General features: G+C 52.7%; 8 protein-coding genes across 8 annotated transcripts; 4 read left to right on the forward strand and 4 right to left on the reverse strand.

Annotated features, from left to right (window-relative positions):
* Nucleotides 1-1,828: 1,828 nt before the first annotated feature.
* Nucleotides 1,829-3,469, reverse strand: QC761_409670 (uncharacterized protein; the record flags this gene model as incomplete). Its single annotated transcript, XM_062879243.1, has 1 exon — nucleotides 1,829-3,469. The coding sequence occupies one exon, from the start codon at nucleotides 3,467-3,469 to the stop codon at nucleotides 1,829-1,831; it is 1,641 nt and encodes a 546-aa protein (XP_062732091.1).
* A 409-nt stretch (nucleotides 3,470-3,878) lies between these two features.
* Nucleotides 3,879-4,526, forward strand: QC761_409680 (uncharacterized protein; the record flags this gene model as incomplete). Its single annotated transcript, XM_062879244.1, has 1 exon — nucleotides 3,879-4,526. One exon carries the CDS (start codon nucleotides 3,879-3,881, stop codon nucleotides 4,524-4,526), a length of 648 nt encoding a protein of 215 aa, XP_062732092.1.
* A 269-nt stretch (nucleotides 4,527-4,795) lies between these two features.
* Nucleotides 4,796-6,207, reverse strand: CYC3 (holocytochrome c synthase; the record flags this gene model as incomplete). Its single annotated transcript, XM_062872626.1, has 3 exons — nucleotides 4,796-5,291; nucleotides 5,365-6,047; nucleotides 6,115-6,207. The coding sequence occupies 3 exons, from the start codon at nucleotides 6,205-6,207 to the stop codon at nucleotides 5,036-5,038; spliced, it is 1,032 nt and encodes a 343-aa protein (XP_062732093.1). The 3' UTR covers nucleotides 4,796-5,035.
* Nucleotides 5,267-5,992, forward strand: QC761_0064520 (uncharacterized protein; the record flags this gene model as incomplete). The annotated part of the gene is made up of 3 exons (XM_062872627.1): nucleotides 5,267-5,310; nucleotides 5,340-5,454; nucleotides 5,550-5,992. The coding sequence occupies 3 exons, from the start codon at nucleotides 5,267-5,269 to the stop codon at nucleotides 5,745-5,747; spliced, it is 357 nt and encodes a 118-aa protein (XP_062732094.1). The 3' UTR covers nucleotides 5,748-5,992.
* A 670-nt stretch (nucleotides 6,208-6,877) lies between the features above and the next one.
* Nucleotides 6,878-9,311, reverse strand: QC761_409700 (uncharacterized protein; the record flags this gene model as incomplete). The annotated part of the gene is made up of 3 exons (XM_062879245.1): nucleotides 8,528-9,311; nucleotides 6,984-8,450; nucleotides 6,878-6,922 (listed from the first exon to the last, which is right to left on the reverse strand). The coding sequence occupies exons 1-3, from the start codon at nucleotides 9,116-9,118 to the stop codon at nucleotides 6,878-6,880; spliced, it is 2,103 nt and encodes a 700-aa protein (XP_062732095.1). The 5' UTR covers nucleotides 9,119-9,311.
* A 288-nt stretch (nucleotides 9,312-9,599) lies between these two features.
* On the reverse strand, nucleotides 9,600-11,795 carry QC761_409710 (uncharacterized protein). Its single transcript, XM_062879246.1, has 8 exons — nucleotides 11,347-11,795; nucleotides 11,090-11,274; nucleotides 10,756-10,994; nucleotides 10,579-10,701; nucleotides 10,421-10,528; nucleotides 10,146-10,367; nucleotides 9,833-10,095; nucleotides 9,600-9,777 (listed from the first exon to the last, which is right to left on the reverse strand). The coding sequence occupies exons 1-8, from the start codon at nucleotides 11,458-11,460 to the stop codon at nucleotides 9,745-9,747; spliced, it is 1,287 nt and encodes a 428-aa protein (XP_062732096.1). The 5' UTR covers nucleotides 11,461-11,795; the 3' UTR covers nucleotides 9,600-9,744.
* Nucleotides 11,796-12,061: 266 nt separating this feature from the next.
* On the forward strand, nucleotides 12,062-12,760 carry RPS28A (40S ribosomal protein S28; the record flags this gene model as incomplete). The annotated part of the gene is made up of 3 exons (XM_062879247.1): nucleotides 12,062-12,436; nucleotides 12,539-12,622; nucleotides 12,699-12,760. Exons 1-3 carry the CDS (start codon nucleotides 12,376-12,378, stop codon nucleotides 12,758-12,760), a joined length of 207 nt encoding a protein of 68 aa, XP_062732097.1. The 5' UTR covers nucleotides 12,062-12,375.
* A 1,292-nt stretch (nucleotides 12,761-14,052) lies between these two features.
* ASD1 (aspartate-semialdehyde dehydrogenase-like protein) lies at nucleotides 14,053-15,745 on the forward strand (the record flags this gene model as incomplete). Its single annotated transcript, XM_062879248.1, has 2 exons — nucleotides 14,053-15,639; nucleotides 15,716-15,745. The coding sequence occupies 2 exons, from the start codon at nucleotides 14,053-14,055 to the stop codon at nucleotides 15,743-15,745; spliced, it is 1,617 nt and encodes a 538-aa protein (XP_062732098.1).
* Between the last annotated feature and the right edge of the window lie 624 nt (nucleotides 15,746-16,369).

Here is a 16,369-nt window from a genome sequence, read left to right on the forward strand (position 1 = left end):
GACAATCAAACCAAAGGTCTGAAGCTAAAGAGCCCCAGTCCTCCACCCATCATCGACATCAGTTGGTGTGCTATTCCAACATCGATCTCAAGCAAGAACACCCCCCCAAAGAGATCAGCCATCAACCAGGAATCGGGTAAGCTTGAGCACCCAGCACTCCGCATTTCATCAACATTAGCCGGTGACAGCTGAGGCCAGTTCAATACTTGAAGTTCCTGTGCGTGCAGTGATTCGGATCTGATTCCATACACCTGTAAGCATCACAAGCAACTGGAGCTAACAGAAAGTCCAACAACTTGAACCAAAAGAATGACAAACCAAAGGACAGAGCGTGGCTAGAATCACGAGCCAGAGCAGTTTGAGATGACAGATATGGGTCGAGACAGATCCGATACCCATGGGGGTATTGGGATGGCGATTAACAGCCACACCAACCGCCCCGTCATCGGTAAGTTGATTGCTACAAGCTCAGACCAAATAAAACGAGGCAAGTTGTTAACTAACTGAGAAGCTTCCCAAAATCTCCAAGCGCCCGGCAACGCTGCTGGTGGCAGCAGCCGCGCCCCGAGCCCACTCGAGAAGTTCTGGGCTGGCCGCGCGCAGGCGACCCGTGCTGCTGCTGGTGGCGCTCCCCCAACGCTTCAGCACGGGGTGCTGCCGCGCGCTCCCTCGCCAGCGATGGAGACTTTGTCTCCATCAGCCTTGGCGAATTCCCCAGTGGGAGCCAAGGCCTGGCGACTGGCCAGAACTTCCGGGAGGGTCCCAGCCTCCGCCGCCCCAGCGGCATCATCGCCTTCGATGGGAGGCACACCTGGGACTTGCCAAAGGCAACCAGGGTGCTCTGGAGGGGCGCCATGCGCCAGAGCTGGGGACGGCTGGTTGGATGTGGGATCGCGGCGTTGCTCCTCTTTGCGAATCTCTTCATGAGCGTTGGCTTAGCTCTCTGCCAAGCCAAGGGCAAGAAGGGGGTGGAAACTGGTGTTTGGGTTTGGCTCTGGGGAAGTTTGGGACTCTCCGTTCTTGTGCTATTCGTTTTCGGGTTTCTCTGGCGGCGTGACGGCAAAGTCGTCAACAGCTGGCAGATAACGAAGCCTGGATCGGTGGGAAGGCGACGGGGGGCGTGAGTGCCAGTCAGGCTCTCACACTTTCCACGCCAGCCGAGACGTCTGCGACTGCGGCGTAGGCAGAGCGGGGGAAGGGGGCGGTTGTCGGGGCTGGCAAGCGCGAGGGCGAGGGCAAGGGCAAGGGCAAAGGCAAGGAGGTGGTCAAGTCTGTGTCGCGCCGGTCGGTTCTCGAATTTGACTCGCTTGAGCTTGGGAAGCCCGTGGGAAGCTCTGGTGAGGGAACCAGAGGCTTGGGTTGTCGTTCTGACACCCAGCACAGCATCTGGTCCGAGATGGGCACAACAGCGCCACAGCCGTATAGCCCATTGGGAGTTCACTACCAGGAGCCATCACGGCGCTGACCTGCCCTCGTGGGAAAGGGGAGAAGAAAGATAAGAAGAAGGACAAGAAGAAGGACAAGAAGGACAAGAAGGACGACGAGTTTGGGACAGGAGAAGCTCAGGATGAAGAAGGGGACACTGGGGCGTGGTGTCGAAGCCCTCAACGCTGAGGCTGGCAGATGATTAGAATGGGACGGCAGATAACCCCCGGTGTTGAATTTGTGTTTGTTTACTTGGGATTGGATCATGAAAGGGGGTGATGTAACATAATGTAAAAGTAGCAGGCCAAAGCGCCTCGGTTGTTGATTTGTCTTGTCTTCCAATCCTGTGATTATTATGAACGCTTGTTATATATAGGCCATCCGAGATCTTCGAGTACAACTATCAGATAGCTCGCGCCATCCGAGCTCTATTCTCTCTATACCTCTTCTCCTTCCCAGCTGTCTTCCTCCTCTTTTTCCAAGATCTGTTGAGGTCACCACGATTTTCCCAGAACCATTTTTGAAAATCGCTGGCAGGCTTATCGCCTTCCGGTACACCCGACCGAGTAGTGGATGCACCGGGCTGCTCGTTGCCTTCGCGGAAAGAGTCTTCATGAGCACCATCGTCCTCCATATCCTCATCATCGTCATCCCATGGCTTAAACCGACCGCCTGTTGGGTGTGCCGTATCTGGAGTAGGCGCTGCGCTGCGGATGCCCCTAATCTCGAAGTCTTGGCGTGTAAAAGGAGTCATGGGGATCTGGAGCCCATCGGCAGTTGCACCAGCATCCTCATTGTCATTGTCCCCATCGCCACCGCCAAAGAAGCTGAAGCCCCTTGACTCAGTTCCTCCCTCGGCTGTCTCACCGTCGGTATGCTGAGAACGCTTGTACAATGCTTCCAGAGGGTGTATTGTCTTGGGCTCGCTCGGGGTAGCAGGAGGGATTTTGATAGCCAAGCTCTTGACCGAACTTGACGATTTAGGTCTAGAAAGCTCAGGGCTGAGTGTTGATGGTAAGGGTGAACTGTTGTGTTGTGGTGTTGGGCTAGGTTTTGATTGCGCTTTGTGGTTGGGGGTTGATGCTGCTTTTGTGGGCGAAGAGGGGCTGTCAGACTCGCTGTCGCTGTCTGACTCCTCACCACTGCTACTGTCGTTGCTGCTCGACTCGCTCTTACTCTCGCTCTGCTCCACCTTTTTAGGAGCTGAGATCCTGAAAGTTGGAGGGTGCGGGGTCACGGTCACAGCCTCAACCACATTGCCGTCCTCGTCCACCCATCCCTTACCTTCGACAAACTCCAAAGGTGGTTTTGAGGGGCCGGATGACACTGTCGTCTTGAGAAAGGTCGGGAATTTCGTTGTATTTTCGAACTCGTGAACAACTACTTCGCGAAATTTGCCCTTCTTCTTCCTCTTGGATCCGGTGTCGTCTTCAGCCGATGGTGCGGCATTCGCAGGCAGGATCGTCTTGACCAGACATTCGGCATGATCCGTGTATTTTGATCGCTCCTGTTTCTTCTTTTTGTCCTTGCTGTCCTTCTTGCCCTTCTTCGACCTCTTTTCCTTTGGCTCGTCGGCAGTGGTCCATCCCCTCTTGACCTTCCTGTCGTTGTCGAAAACAATGCCGCTGATTTCGTCATTGTCGCGCTTTCTTTTTTTGGAATTGTCTTTTGCTGGGTGCGCGTCGTCCTTGACCCTCTTGTCCTTCTGTTCTTTGGCCATTGCCTCGTCGCCGAGAGGTTCTGGGATCCTGGAGGGCTTTGCGCGCTCGATGCGAATCTTGACGCCCCGCAGAATCGAGCCGTTGAGTTTCTTCCTGAGTTTGTCGGCGTCTTCGCTTGGCAGCTCCAGATAACCGTACCGCTTGTCGGGAAAAGTGTCGAGGGTGTGGTAGGAGATGTTGCGTGCCTTTGGAAGGAGCGCTGACGAGAGGAATACTTTCAGCAAGTCGGCGTCCAGCGGCGTAACGTGTAACCGTACATAAGGTGGCGCCTGGTCGAGGGCTGGCTGAGTTGATGGTGTTTGTGAGCCACCGATTGCTGTCATGGCTGTCGGATGTCCAAAGCTCGAGTACTGGGAGGGAGGTCGTCGAACTATGGCGGTTGGGCAAAAAAAGGACGGGAATGCGCTCGGCTTGCGAATGCGCAGAGAGCAACCTCTCTCAATCTTTCTTTGCCCAAAAATAATTCAATGGATCTGCAGTTCACCGCTTTGAGAGACCCACAGCTGCCAACCAGCTGTGGTGGCTTGGCACTGGCTCACACCAGCAATATCCCATTTCAGACATCTCTCAGCGAGCCACAGCTTCCAAATAATACCCGTGTACCAACTGCCCTTTCCACCGGAGACAATGATGCGAGACCGTGATCTCCAAAAGGAGGAGGCACGAAGGTGACAATAAACGTCATGACACTCATGAAATCAAATACTAGGAAGGAGGGCAACGGGACCCAACATGCCTAAATATCCCTTTCCTCCAGGCCCCAAACTCTCACTCTTCTCTTCTCCCAAGCATACTTCCAAATTTTGGACCAGCTATTCTCAAACAACAAGATCAGTAATCTACACACACTCTTACGCTGACTTCTCGATTCGGCACCATCGCCCTCAACATCCTCACATTCTGCGTTCCTACACTCATTCCCCTACCGCCCTCAAAGTCTGTTGCCCTCGGCAGAAGGAGACTGTCTCGCCCACAACCGTCGATTACTCAAGTCTTCACCGTCACCGGCCATCAAGTGCCATGGATCAGTCCTCCGCTGCTGCTTGCACCAAGAGCCCCTCGGCCTGTTCCGATGGCGACAAGGTTAAGAAGGCCGACGATGCCTCTAGCTACAGCTGCCCATCCACTACCAATGCCCCTGTCAACACCGAATGTGATGTCTCGTCGCCCCCAGGCGTGAATCAAGACCGGACTCTCAGTGTTGCCACCGAAGACTCTCGCTGTACCAGCACCAGCGATGTCGATGAGCCGACCAAACCTGCTTGTGAGAAGAAGGCTGCGTGTGATGCCGAGACTGCGTGCCAGAAGGAGAGTTCGCCCGATGATAAACCCGACGATGAGCCCGATGATGGGCCCGATGATGTGCCCCATTGCCTTTGAGGAGCAATTTGAGCATTTTGCATTGGTAATTGGACCGGTGGTTAAAGATTTTGTATCCTGAGGGGGGAATCTGTGGTGGTGTGGTACGGCTTTAGAACGCTGATGACTCGGAGTAGCACCTGTTGGAGGCATTGATGGTTATTGGCATTCTGGCCGCTAGAGTGTTGTTAAACTAGATGAGTTCCGTCGTTAAAATTCTAAGTTTCAATATCGAAGGCCCCATGCCTGTCTTTTGACTCCCTATGTTGGTGAATACCTGTGAGTATAGAGAAATCTGTAGCCAAAAAAGTATATTTGTCGTGACACACGTGATTATCTATCATACAACAACAGACCAATGTTTTGTACATGCAAGAGAAGGGAGTGGAAACAATGCAAACCTCGAAAGGGAAGAAGACAGATTGACGAACCCTGTTCCGTTGCCCCTTTGCGCCGCCCAGTGTAACACCCAGTTCCGACCTGCCAATCTCTGACCGGACGCTCTATCCAAGAGGAGTACGGCCAATGCATTACGACCGCGCGTTCTTCTTTTCTTCCCTAACTTCGGACCCGGAGGCCTTCCACCAGACGTCACCGCCCCAACGCATGAGGCGCTCCACAGCTGCTGTTGGGGTTACGGCAGGCCGAACGTCCAGATAGAAGACAGGCTCGCCTGTCGGCTCTGGTGGCCCCGAGTAGAAGTCAATGACATACCTGACCTCCTTTTGCTGCCCGTTCACATTGCGCGAAACGAACCAATCATGGCGATCAAAGGGAGGCTCGGTGCTGGAAAAAGACGAAAGATGTTAGTGAACCTGCTATGACATTTCACAGACCGATCGAAGAGCGCAAAACGTACCCAAACTTGGAAGGATACACCCGTCCCAACATCTGCAGAATAGCCGCCTTGGGCGTCATCTCCTTGGGCCTCCCCTGGAACCTGATCAGGGTAGGTTGTTCCCATCCGCCCTCCTGAGCCTCCAAGCGCCTCAGTTCGATGTCGGCGTTGTCCTCCCCACGCTTGCTGACCTCCCAACCGCGCAGCAAGCCCTTGCCGAACCGGCGCTCCCACTCCACAATCTCCCCCCACGCACCCTCGTTGAGAAAGTTGTGAACCGCAACCATGCTCTCGACGGCCGTCACGTCGGTGTCTGTGTAACCCTTGCGCAGCAAAGCATTGTACATCTGCTGGGGGGAAGGGTACTCCCAGTTTCCGTCTCCAGTACCCTTGGGAATGGATGATTCGTCTCTGGATGTTGGGAGCGCATGAGTCTGGTTCGGGGCTCTCTCCTGCGAGATAGAATGGAACATGTAGTTTAGGGGATTCAATTTGGAGAGAAACGACTGTTGGTTATCGGCTGTGGTCTCAGGGGCGCTACCGTGAGGAACCGGGCATGACGATAACGCCGCATTTGCGGAAGGGTTACTGTGCGGGACGGGGCATCCAGAAGCGGGCGGCGCGGGAGCAGGAGCGGCGGCGGCGGTTGGAGCAGCGGAGGCGAAGGCATCAACGGTCTTCTTATTGTGCATAGGGCATCCAGGCTCAGAATGCTGTCAGATACGACCTGCGGAGCAGAACAGGGGGAAATGTAACCCGTGAGCTACTTACAGGAGGGGCAGCATCGCCGCCGCTCTGAGGATGGTTGAGAGGCTTCGAAACCGCCGGAGCGGCAGGCGTGGCATCGGCCCAAAACCAACCCATGGTAACTGGTTGTATGCGGTGCTTTATCGGAAAATCTACTGGTCGATCCAAGGTCAATGTGGACTGGCAAACCGTCGAAGATCGTGCGAGCAAGTCTTAGATTCAAGCACTGATTGGATTTCTCAGATGGAGATAAGGGAAAATAACGGCCCCAATTTTTGGCCTGGGCTGTTGAAGACAAAAAAGCCACCAAGAATGACGCGCATTTTACAGATCTTTCGGTCCCGTGCTGCCAAGACCCATCTCCCCACTGCCGCCGGCCCTACAGGCGATTGTCCCATCGCGCCCCACGTTGCGGACAAAATACCTGGCGTTGCGAAACACTGAACCAGGTCTCGAAACATAGCTTAATAGGCCTTAAAAGATAGTCAACAGGCTTTAAACATAGTAAAGAGGTTTAAGATTAGTCAAGAGGTCTTAAAAGATAATCAAGAGGCCTTGAAAATGATCAAAAAGCCTAAAAAATCGTTAAAAGGCCTGTTTTTCTTTTAAAGATACCAGTTATTTTGTTTGCAACATCGTCCGTTTCACCAACCACAGTGTCATGATTGCAGAAAGCATATCCGGGTCCACAGTAAAGTACAATATGTATTAGGAGTTGTGTATAAATCATGGCAGAATCGTACGATGCTGTTCCTGTGTGAAAAAGGGCATCTTTTGCTGGTTTGCCCTAGACATTGGGTGACAAGAGGTCATATTTGACACATCGTTCAACCTACGGATACCGGGGCTGTTAGTACTACGTCACACTGATCAAGCAGTGGAACGAAACTCACATCTTCAATACTGGCCTGCATAAACCTTCTTGTTTCCAGGCCCACCCATACCATCAACATGGAGAAGTCGCCTTCCTTTACCATGTCCTTCCCGCTCTGAGCACCCAACTGTCTCAAGATGGGAAGCGAGCTGCTCAGCAGGTCAACATCGGGGTTGAGGCTCCGACCAATACCCTCGAGCAGCAGTATACTAATGACGACATTGACAAAGTCTCCCTCTAGGCGGACATGATGCTGCCGCACCATGTTCAGGACTTCTTGCAGAATATCACCAATCTTGACGTTTCCCAGAGCCAAAGTACGGCTCTTGACACCAAGTACCAAGTGTTGCATCTTCAGCGCAAACACCTCCTTGTCCAAAACGGCATCTGGCTGCCGACACCGCTCGCACATCAAGTGGCCAGCCTTGTAGCCATCGAATTCAGCAACGGCGCGGAACAGGTCCAGGAAGTTGCGTCGGTTCGTCTGGTTGAGCTCCGTCACTAGGCCCGTGTCGATAAATATCAGCTGCGGCCGGAAACCCTCTCTGTCCATCTTGCTTAGTTCTGCTACCCATTGCTCCTTGTTGTTTCGGAATGGACGCAGGCGAGCCAGGACCTGCTCTGTCACGTCCCCTTCAGATTGAGGTTCATGGCTATCGTGCGTCTGGCGCAAACGTAGGCTCGGCCGTTCCGTCTCATAGAAGCGCACCATGATGTTTCCAGGGTGCAAGTCAGCGTGGACAAAGTTGTCCAACAGCAGCATCCGCAGGAAAGCGTCGAGGCCTTCCGAGGCAATGGCTTGCTGGAAAACCCCGCCACCATTCGCCATAAAGTCAGCCAAGGGGATGCCATGCACAAACTCCTCGATCAGCACATTTCTGGTGCAGAATTCGGCATATGGGAAGGGGAAAGAGGCCGTCGTCCTCTCTTTGAAATTCTTGCGAAATTTGGAAAGGTTGGCAGCCTCGATGCGCAAATCTAACTGTAGCTTCATCATCTCCCCAAACTGGTCCACCTCGTCGGGAAGCGAGAGCCACTCAATGGTGGGTATTGAGTTCAAAATGGTGGCGAAAAACCACATGATGCGTAGGTCCCGCCGGACAGTTCGTTCGACTCCGGGATGTAGGACCTTGACGGCCACATAAGACGAAGGAACCCGTTTTGGCGATGACTTGAGAACGCTTTCTACATTCTTGTAGACGTGCCGGCGGAGGTCTTCAGGAGTGTCGCCTTCATCCACATCGACAGGAACAGTAAGGCCAGGCTTTAGCTTGGCCCTGTACACCTGCGCAATTGCACCAACACCGAGAGGCTTGTCGTCGAACTCTTCAAAAATCTCCTCAAATTCGCAGCCACCGAAAGCAGCTCGAACAATTTGTTTGGTAGCATGGAAGGAATGGGCTGGCGCATCGGCGTGGAGTTTCGACATGATCGCACACAGTTCGTGGGGGAAGACATCAGACCTGGAAGCAGCCCATTGCCCAAGCTATCCAGAGCTGTCAGTGGTAGATCTCAGACTATGGACTTCAGAAAGAATGGCAAGAGACCAGGACTCAAATCTACCTTGATGAAGGCTGGGCCTGCCCATTCCATAGCCTGCACCAGAAATCCGTACCACCAAAGCGTACCTGTCCGTTCATTGTCACGATCGGCCCGTCGGTTGCCAATCCAGATCGCTGGCACAGTCAAAATGACTGGAACAAAGATAGTAACAAGCTGAAGGAAGCGGAAGCCGGTGCAAATTGGCTCCCATATACATAGATCGAGGAACAACACAATCTGGTGTCGCATACGCGTTAGTCCAGTATCGCTGTCCGAGATCTTCTTCTTGATTTCATCACGAGAGACCTCGAGCATGCGCTTTTCTCCGGTATCCCGCGGTCCTTCATTGTCCTTCTCTGACAATTCGACAAATGCTGCAGCGGCCAAGCCGCTGGCACCAGCTGAAGCTAGCTTTGGAGAGTGAGGAGGTTGTCGCCATGAACGATGATGGTATTGCCCCAGACGTAATGGGGACTGTGTATGCGAAGCAAATGTACGGGAAGGCGGGTGTGATGATCGTATATAGCCGTGCAGAAGATTAGAAGGACAGCCGGCACATCTTGAAGCCTCCGCGCGGCGGGAAAGGCGGCCAAGGGTGAGAAGCACACTCATGTCGTCACAAAGCCGCCGAGAGAAAACAGACTGGTGTCGAGTAGGTCGCCAAGAGCATGGTCATACCCTTTTCGTCGCAACTGAAAGGGCGCGGTTATTCCTGGCGACATCGACGCGCATAGAGGTTTCGAGGCCTTTGGCGGCTTCGAGGAGCTGGGACGGAAGATGCAGGACCAGCTGTGACGTCGTTGACCCGCGCACAGACAGGGAACGCCAAGGAGTCCCAAGGATCCCGATCCACAAGCGGGACCCACCCTTACCACAAAACAATTGACACAAAAGTAGGTTAAACCATATTATATTGTGAACCATACCTCGAAGAATAATGATTAGGCCTTTCTCTAAAGATAATCAACATGTTTTTAGAGATATTTAAAAGGCCTATTAATCTGTTTTTGGGGCATAGTTTACATATGGTATAGGTTAACTTACTTTTGCTATGCCAATAAGACTATTTTGTGGGGAGGGTGATTTGTTCCAATTCCCTGTCCATTATCCAACACTTGTATTTCTTCTAGACTTCTACCAAATGCTATTTTCCCAAAGCTGCAACATTGAATATCAACATGCTTTTTAATCAACCCAAACTCCAAAATCACCCAACCGATAGTTGCTTATCACTCTCCTCAAAGCCGAATCACAATCGAGTTGAAATGCATCTGGGGGATATAATCAGCATGGTGTACCTAGCAGAAGGTTGGTGGTGGTACTCACCCTGCCCTCGTGGCATTCATTCGTTATTGGGGGACCCTCGACGGTTTTGCCGTTCATGGCAATTGTGACAGGCCCGGTGGTGCTGCCATCAAACGGAATCTCAAAATAGGAAAGGGGGCTGTCGATTCTGGTGCCCACACTCTTCCAGCGGCTGCCGATTGCGACGGTGATGTTGGTTGGGACCTTGACCAACGCCATAACCGAAACGACGTCTCTTGCCCCTTGGGACGCCGGTATCTCACCGCCCTGACCCCAGATGGTGCCTGCCCAAAGTCAGTCATACACTCTCTCAGCTAGTTGATTCCCGACTTACCGCAACCCTCTCCCGCACTTGCCGGGGTTGTTCGGTACCAGGCAATGACCGTGTCTTCTGGAAAATCCACAAGACGAGAACCAGATTTATATGCAGCGATAAAGTATGGGAGGACGGCTCGGAAGGCTGAGTGCGAGTAGCCATTGACATATTCTTCTGCGCCTTCTACAACTTGCGCTGGCACAGTATCGCAGATATAACTCGACTCGCCAAAGTCATTCCCTTTGAAACCCGAAGTCAGCAATGGCCCGTCTCGGTCCTTGGGTAAAACTCACATGTGATGATCTGAACAAAGTCAGGCAATACATCAAGTACTTGTTGCCATCGATCATGCCACAGACTCTCGCTTGAGCAGTACCAGTTCTTGTTCCATTGCGGCAAGTCTGTTTGATTAGTTTTCGTGTCACCACTATGTTGGAGGCGCATGACTCACTCGTATAGAAGTATGGGCTAACACCCATCATGTATTTCTTGCCCTTGAGGTTGTCACAGTACAAGAGATCTTCGTTGATGTTCATTTGATTTTGACCAGCTTTGGGCCAGGCGTCCCACGAAACTAGAATCGAATTAGCACTCATGAGAGGTATGAATCCAGCACAGCATGGCTTACAAGCTCCGTCAATGACATCCAGCTTCTCAGAAATTCCATATGGGCCAAGGCTTGACCAATCAGGAACAAGAAAGATGTCGCCTGTCTGTTCCCGAACTGAAATCCAATTTTCAGCCCAACCTGGACCCTCGAAAGTTGAAACCAAAGGTCGCCCGTCCACAATGAACTGTGCGCTTGATTCCCTGAAGCGGTTGATGAGGTCAACAACCTGTGAAACTGACCACTCTCCGCAGGCCATACTATGATGAAAAAGAGTCAGTTCGCTACACACCGCCATTTGGCCCATCTTGTATCGTCAAGGTGTGCTGCTGAACCAGGACCTAGGCAGACATACTCGAAAGAAATAAACATGACAAACTCACCCAGCTCCTCAGCCTCGTGATAGGCATGAGAGAGTTGAGTCTCTGTCCACGGGTCGGAAGGCCCAATGTTGAGAGCAAAGCCATCGATACCGGCCTCCTTGGCAGTCTTGATATCGTGGACCCATTGCTCGACAGTTTGGTGACATGTCAGGCCAATCTGAATTCGACTGTTAGATAATGGTCTTGACAGCTACCTGGCTGGGGGGAAGCGGGCTGGGGATTTGCGAACCATGTAGTGGGCAAAGACTTTCCGGTCATCGTTGGTCTCGGGCTCCTTTTCACCTTCGATCCTGTCCTCGATCTTTTCGAGCAGGCGTTTGAACTTGGTCTTTAAATAGCCCATGGTGTGACACTTGCCGGTTGTATGATATGGGAGCCGGTTGAAGACGGATGGAACCTGATCAAGTTCACTTCAGTCAAAAGAACAGCCAATCAAGTATGTATGCGGCCAAGGAGAGCAGGGAGTTGATCTGGCTGAACCCCGAAAAAGGGGCCATGCCCAACAGGCCCACTCACTTATAGCGTGCCATTTCCACCCCCAGCCAATATTGGATTTGGCCTTGCGACCAGTTGACCGCCAAGAGTGATAATCCCCGCCATGGTTCGATCACCCAAGGTCTTGGGTCGATGGGAGACGGATGTCAAGAATGACCAAAGAGAGCTGAGAGCTGAATTCTATCTGATAGCTTCTTGGAGGATCATGGTGTATTTTGCTCGGGGATGCTCCCTCGGCATCAGCGAGAAACCCACGAAGGAAGATCCCGGCAACGAGCAGCAAACGTCCCTGTGTGTCACATCTGAAATCGGCAAATGCTATTGGTTGACGGGCTTCGAGAAGCCATCGCTGCCGAAGTTCCAGCAGACCAGGCTAGCAGACAATATAAATTCAAGATTGACCCGTCTGCCGGATCAGTACAAGCGATTTTGCTGACCCAGCAGGCTGGAAAATGTCCGGTGGATTACAGCTTTAAAAGATGGCCACTGCCGGGCTGGCTGATGGGAAGCAAGCCCTGCCGGCCGCGGGGCCCATGCCGCCCATAGCGCAAATTCACCTTGCGCCCCACATATAGGTCTTTCCCCACAATAAAAGACCAGACAGACACAACAACTTCCGGGGCGGAAATATTAAATTCCTGGCAACCCTGCGATTTTTGGCTCCGCACAACTGAATCTACGGAAATTCGCAAACCGCTAACCACCTTCTGCACACGATCCGGCGACCGATTTTCCACGCGTCACTCATCAATCAGTCGCAAAAATGGATTCCTCCAAGGCTCCCGTCAAGCTCGTCAAGGTCACCCGCGTTTTGGGCAGAACCGGTATGCGAAAAACCCCCGTCCTCCGAGACCGAATTTCGATTTCGACCCCTCCGATTCCTGTGACCGATTGAACAGCATGCTGATAATTTTGGTGGAATTCAGGCTCCCGTGGTGGTGTCACCCAGGTTCGCGTTGAGTTCATGGACGATACCACTCGTTCCATCATCCGCAACGTCAAGGGTCCTGGTATGTTCAGATTCGCTGCCTTCGGCTTCCATGTGTGGGCGAGGGTTGGCAGCTAACATTTCTGCCTGTTTTACAGTCCGCGAGGATGATATCCTTGTCCTTCTCGAGTCCGAGCGCGAGGCCCGCCGCCTCAGATAAGTTGGAGGCATTCCGAAGTTGGGGGAAGGGAGCGTGGCAGCGGCTTCTAGCTACCTGGTCTGCCTGATTGGCAAGATCATTATCGTATCCTGCGGCGACAAGAGGAGGGACGGAATGTCAAGGATGGGCGTTCGGTAGAACGAGATCATGCATGATTATTGCTTTCCCCAAAATACACGGCGCTGAAGGCTGGTTCTGCGGATATCACATTTGCTTTGGTTGGGGTTCATGCAGCAGGGCATCATGGGTGGTTTTGGGCGTCAATCAACAAGAATCTTTCCCGAACAGCACTTCGAGCTCAGTAGCTGTGCTTGACAAGGACATTCCAATTACATATGCCGATTCCCTCCCTCCGCAAGTTGGCCCAAAACCCATCGACCGTGCTGCTTATGATTCGATCCATCGTGGAGGACTTGGCTTGGTATTATATGCTGGGAATGATTCTGATCTGGAAGAGGGCACTACAAGCTACCGTTGTGACTGACAGATGATGCAGACAGGCTTTTCTAAACCCGTTACGGCCTCTTGGAAAGTTGTCAATGCAATGCCCAGTGTTATTTTGAGCATGCGCACACTTGCAATAACAATTAGAAGCACAAACATCCAATATGCCTGCTTAACCAGATTGGCAACAGGTTCACAAACTCAACTAGGCAGTGCGCAGCGGACTGGCTGTGTTGACATCCTCGTGATATAGATTTAGAATGCTCGAAAACCTACACTTCAGCGCAATTAGCAACAGTCAACTAGTTCCGGCAAACCCCGGTGACACCCAAAATGGACTCGATACGCAAGCTAGAAATGGTTGTCCCCTACTGCTGTTCAGACAGTATAAAACCATCCATCATCGGACCAAGTCTCGGAACTCGAAACCGGAGCGGCAGCAATGCCACCGTCTTGGCGTCGCCCCAAAACACGGAAAATGCCCGGATGAGCAGCCTCGCTCCGCCAAATACAACCTTTCAGTTGCTTTTCCTCCGTTGGTAGTGGTCCAGGACGCATCATGCCCCGGATTCTATCATCAGTGGCGGAGACAAGCATTGTCATTCCGCCAATAAGGTGTCATAGACAGATGACTAGCCAACTTGGCAGAACAGCTTGCGATGCAGAAACCGAGACCGCAGGCGACGACGTCAAGGGGTAAAGGGGTCACGAATGTTGCTCAATGGATATAAACGTTCCATGCCGCTCTTCTAGGGATGTATATACCACCCACTGTGCTGAGCGTTCCTCGTCCCCGGAAGCTGCCCGAAAACCTGCGTTCAAGGCACCGAGTGCTCTAGGTTTTCAACATGGAGCCCAAGTCGGTCTTTCAGCTTGCTGTCCTCTCACTGCTGTCTTTTGTTTCGAGTGCCTACGCCGCTTTTGGTTACACTTCTTCTGGGGGCAATTATGTCGTCGACGCTGGTTCCGCCAACCCGCTCATCTTTTCCGTGAGCCAGTCCAACTGCGATATCAGGTCGATCAAGTATAGAGGCACCGAGCTCCAGTATGGAAGCCAGTTCACCCATATCAACTCCGGCCTCGGGTCCGCGACCGTCTCGATCAGCCAGATCAACGGATCGAACAAGTACATCAAAGTTACTTGTGTGACGTCGACTTTGACCCACTACATCGTGGTCCGCGCAGGCGATAGCAGCATGTTCTTGGCCACTTATATCACCGCCCAGCCTTCCATTGGCGAGTTGCGATGGATTGCTCGTCTTCTGCCCGACAAGCTTCCTGGAGAATATCCCTATGGCGAAGTCTCCAACACCCAAAGCTCCACTTCCACTGTTGAGGGCTCCGACGTCTTCGTGGTGAACGGCCAGACCCGGTCCAAGTTCTATTCGTCAACGAGGTTCATCGACGAGGATTCCCACTGTGTATTTGGTGGTAGCGACTTGATGCACGTCTGCATCATGACACCGCAGCAAGAGTCGTCTTCAGGCGGCCCGTTCTTCCGAGACATCAATTCGAACAACGCTGGTGCCTCTACCAATCTGTACAACTACATGAACAGCGGTCATGTGCAGACGGAGCCGTACCGAATGGGACTTCATGGACCATACATCATGCAGTTCTCGCGCTCTGGAATCCCAAGTGTCAAGAACGTGGACGTCTCGTGGTTCGGCGAGGTTGGTGTGACAGGATGGGTCCCTCCTTCAGGTCGTGGAAGGGTCACAGGCACCGCCTCCGGTGTACAGAGCGGAATGGAAGGTGTGGTTCACTGGTTCAACAGCGCTGCTCAGTACTGGGCCAGAACCTCCTCAAATGGGGCCTTCACCTCCCCTTTGATGAAGCCAGGCACGTACACCATGGTTCTGTACCAGACCGAATTCAAGATTGCGACATCTACCGTCACTGTCACGGCCGGACAGACCAGGTCACAGAATATCGCCGGCACCTTCAACACCTCCCGCAATACCCTCTGGCAAATTGGTCAATACGATGGGCAGCCAACTGGTTTCCGCAACGCTGACAAGTTCCTTCGCATGCATCCCTCTGACAGTCGCATGAGCAACTGGGGTCCTCTGACATACAAGGTCGGCAGCTCGCCACTCACCGATTTCCCCATGGCGGTCTTCCAGTCTGTCAACAACCCTGTGACGATCCGGTTCAACTTGGGAAGCGCACTGGGAGCTGCCACGTTGAGGATTGCCACAACCCTCAGCTTCGCGGGTAGTCGTCCGCAAATCAATGTGAACGGGTGGTCTGGCCCAGCACCAAGCGCCCCAGCCAAAATTGATAGCCGCGGCGTGACTCGCGGTGCGTACCGTGGCCATGGTGAAGTCTTTACCGTAGCCATCCCAACTGGCAAATTGGTTGCAGGAAGTAACACCATCACCATCAGCTCCATCAGTGGCAGCAGTGGGACAACGTTCTTGAGCCCCAACTTTGTAAGTAATTTGATTGTGTGGCTCGCACACGCTTGATTTGCGAAAGGAGCGGAAGAGGCTAACCAAAAGACAACAGATTTTCGACGCTGTCGAGTTGTTCCAATAAACTAAGCCTGGGACGGTTGTGGTGTTGTGATTAATCAAAGGTCGAAAAGAGTTGGAAAAGAACCCCGACTACCTAATCCCAGTGCCCAGGCCTGCCCGAGGGACGAGGGCAACACCTGAGCCGATAGAAGCAGCGCTAGAACAATTCCATATGCAAGAATAGATGAACAGGGAAAAGCTTATCGGATCCAGCCTTGTTCCCGTCGGTAGTTGGACAGTGAACCAACCACCCATCCGACAGGGCCACACATGCGCATCATCCCAAGGGCCTTGTCATACCTTATCAACACTGTTCTATCGAGACCGGACCTTCCCTGGATATGCCCACGCCGCATGTGAATATCGATACTGTTCTAATGGCCATACTCTGCAGTATTACGAGAGAATATCTGCAATTGCCATCCAGCACGGACGACCCATATCTTGTATCTTGCTTTCCCCTCCTTCGAGAAGCTGTGGCGCCGCGGGCGGAATCGAGGTCGCAACCAATAGACGCTCTCAGCTTGCATGGACCTCCCTATCAGAGTTAGGGGGGCCCGTTGAATGGCACAATGAATGGCAGTTTCCAAGCTCGCGTGCCCTCCTCCTATTTACGATCTCACTCCCTTTCCTGCTGGTGGCATTG

The sequence above is a fragment of the Podospora bellae-mahoneyi genome, chromosome 4 (genome assembly GCF_035222275.1).
Source record: "Podospora bellae-mahoneyi strain CBS 112042 chromosome 4, whole genome shotgun sequence".
Lineage (NCBI taxonomy): Eukaryota > Fungi > Ascomycota > Sordariomycetes > Sordariales > Podosporaceae > Podospora > Podospora bellae-mahoneyi.

What these genes read in the sequence shown, in the direction of transcription:
- QC761_409710 (XM_062879246.1), bottom strand. Translation starts at nt 11,460, where the DNA reads ATGGGCTATTTAAAGACCAAGTTCAAACGCCTGCTCGAAAAGATCGAG. An exon ending in GGATGTCATTGACGGAGCTT is followed by an intron (nt 10,702 to 10,755) that starts GTAAGCCATGCT and finishes ATTCGATTCTAG; the next exon opens with TTTCGTGGGACGCCTGGCCC. An exon ending in ATGAATGCCACGAGGGCAGG is followed by an intron (nt 9,778 to 9,832) that starts GTGAGTACCACC and finishes TATATCCCCCAG; the next exon opens with ATGCATTTCAACTCGATTGT.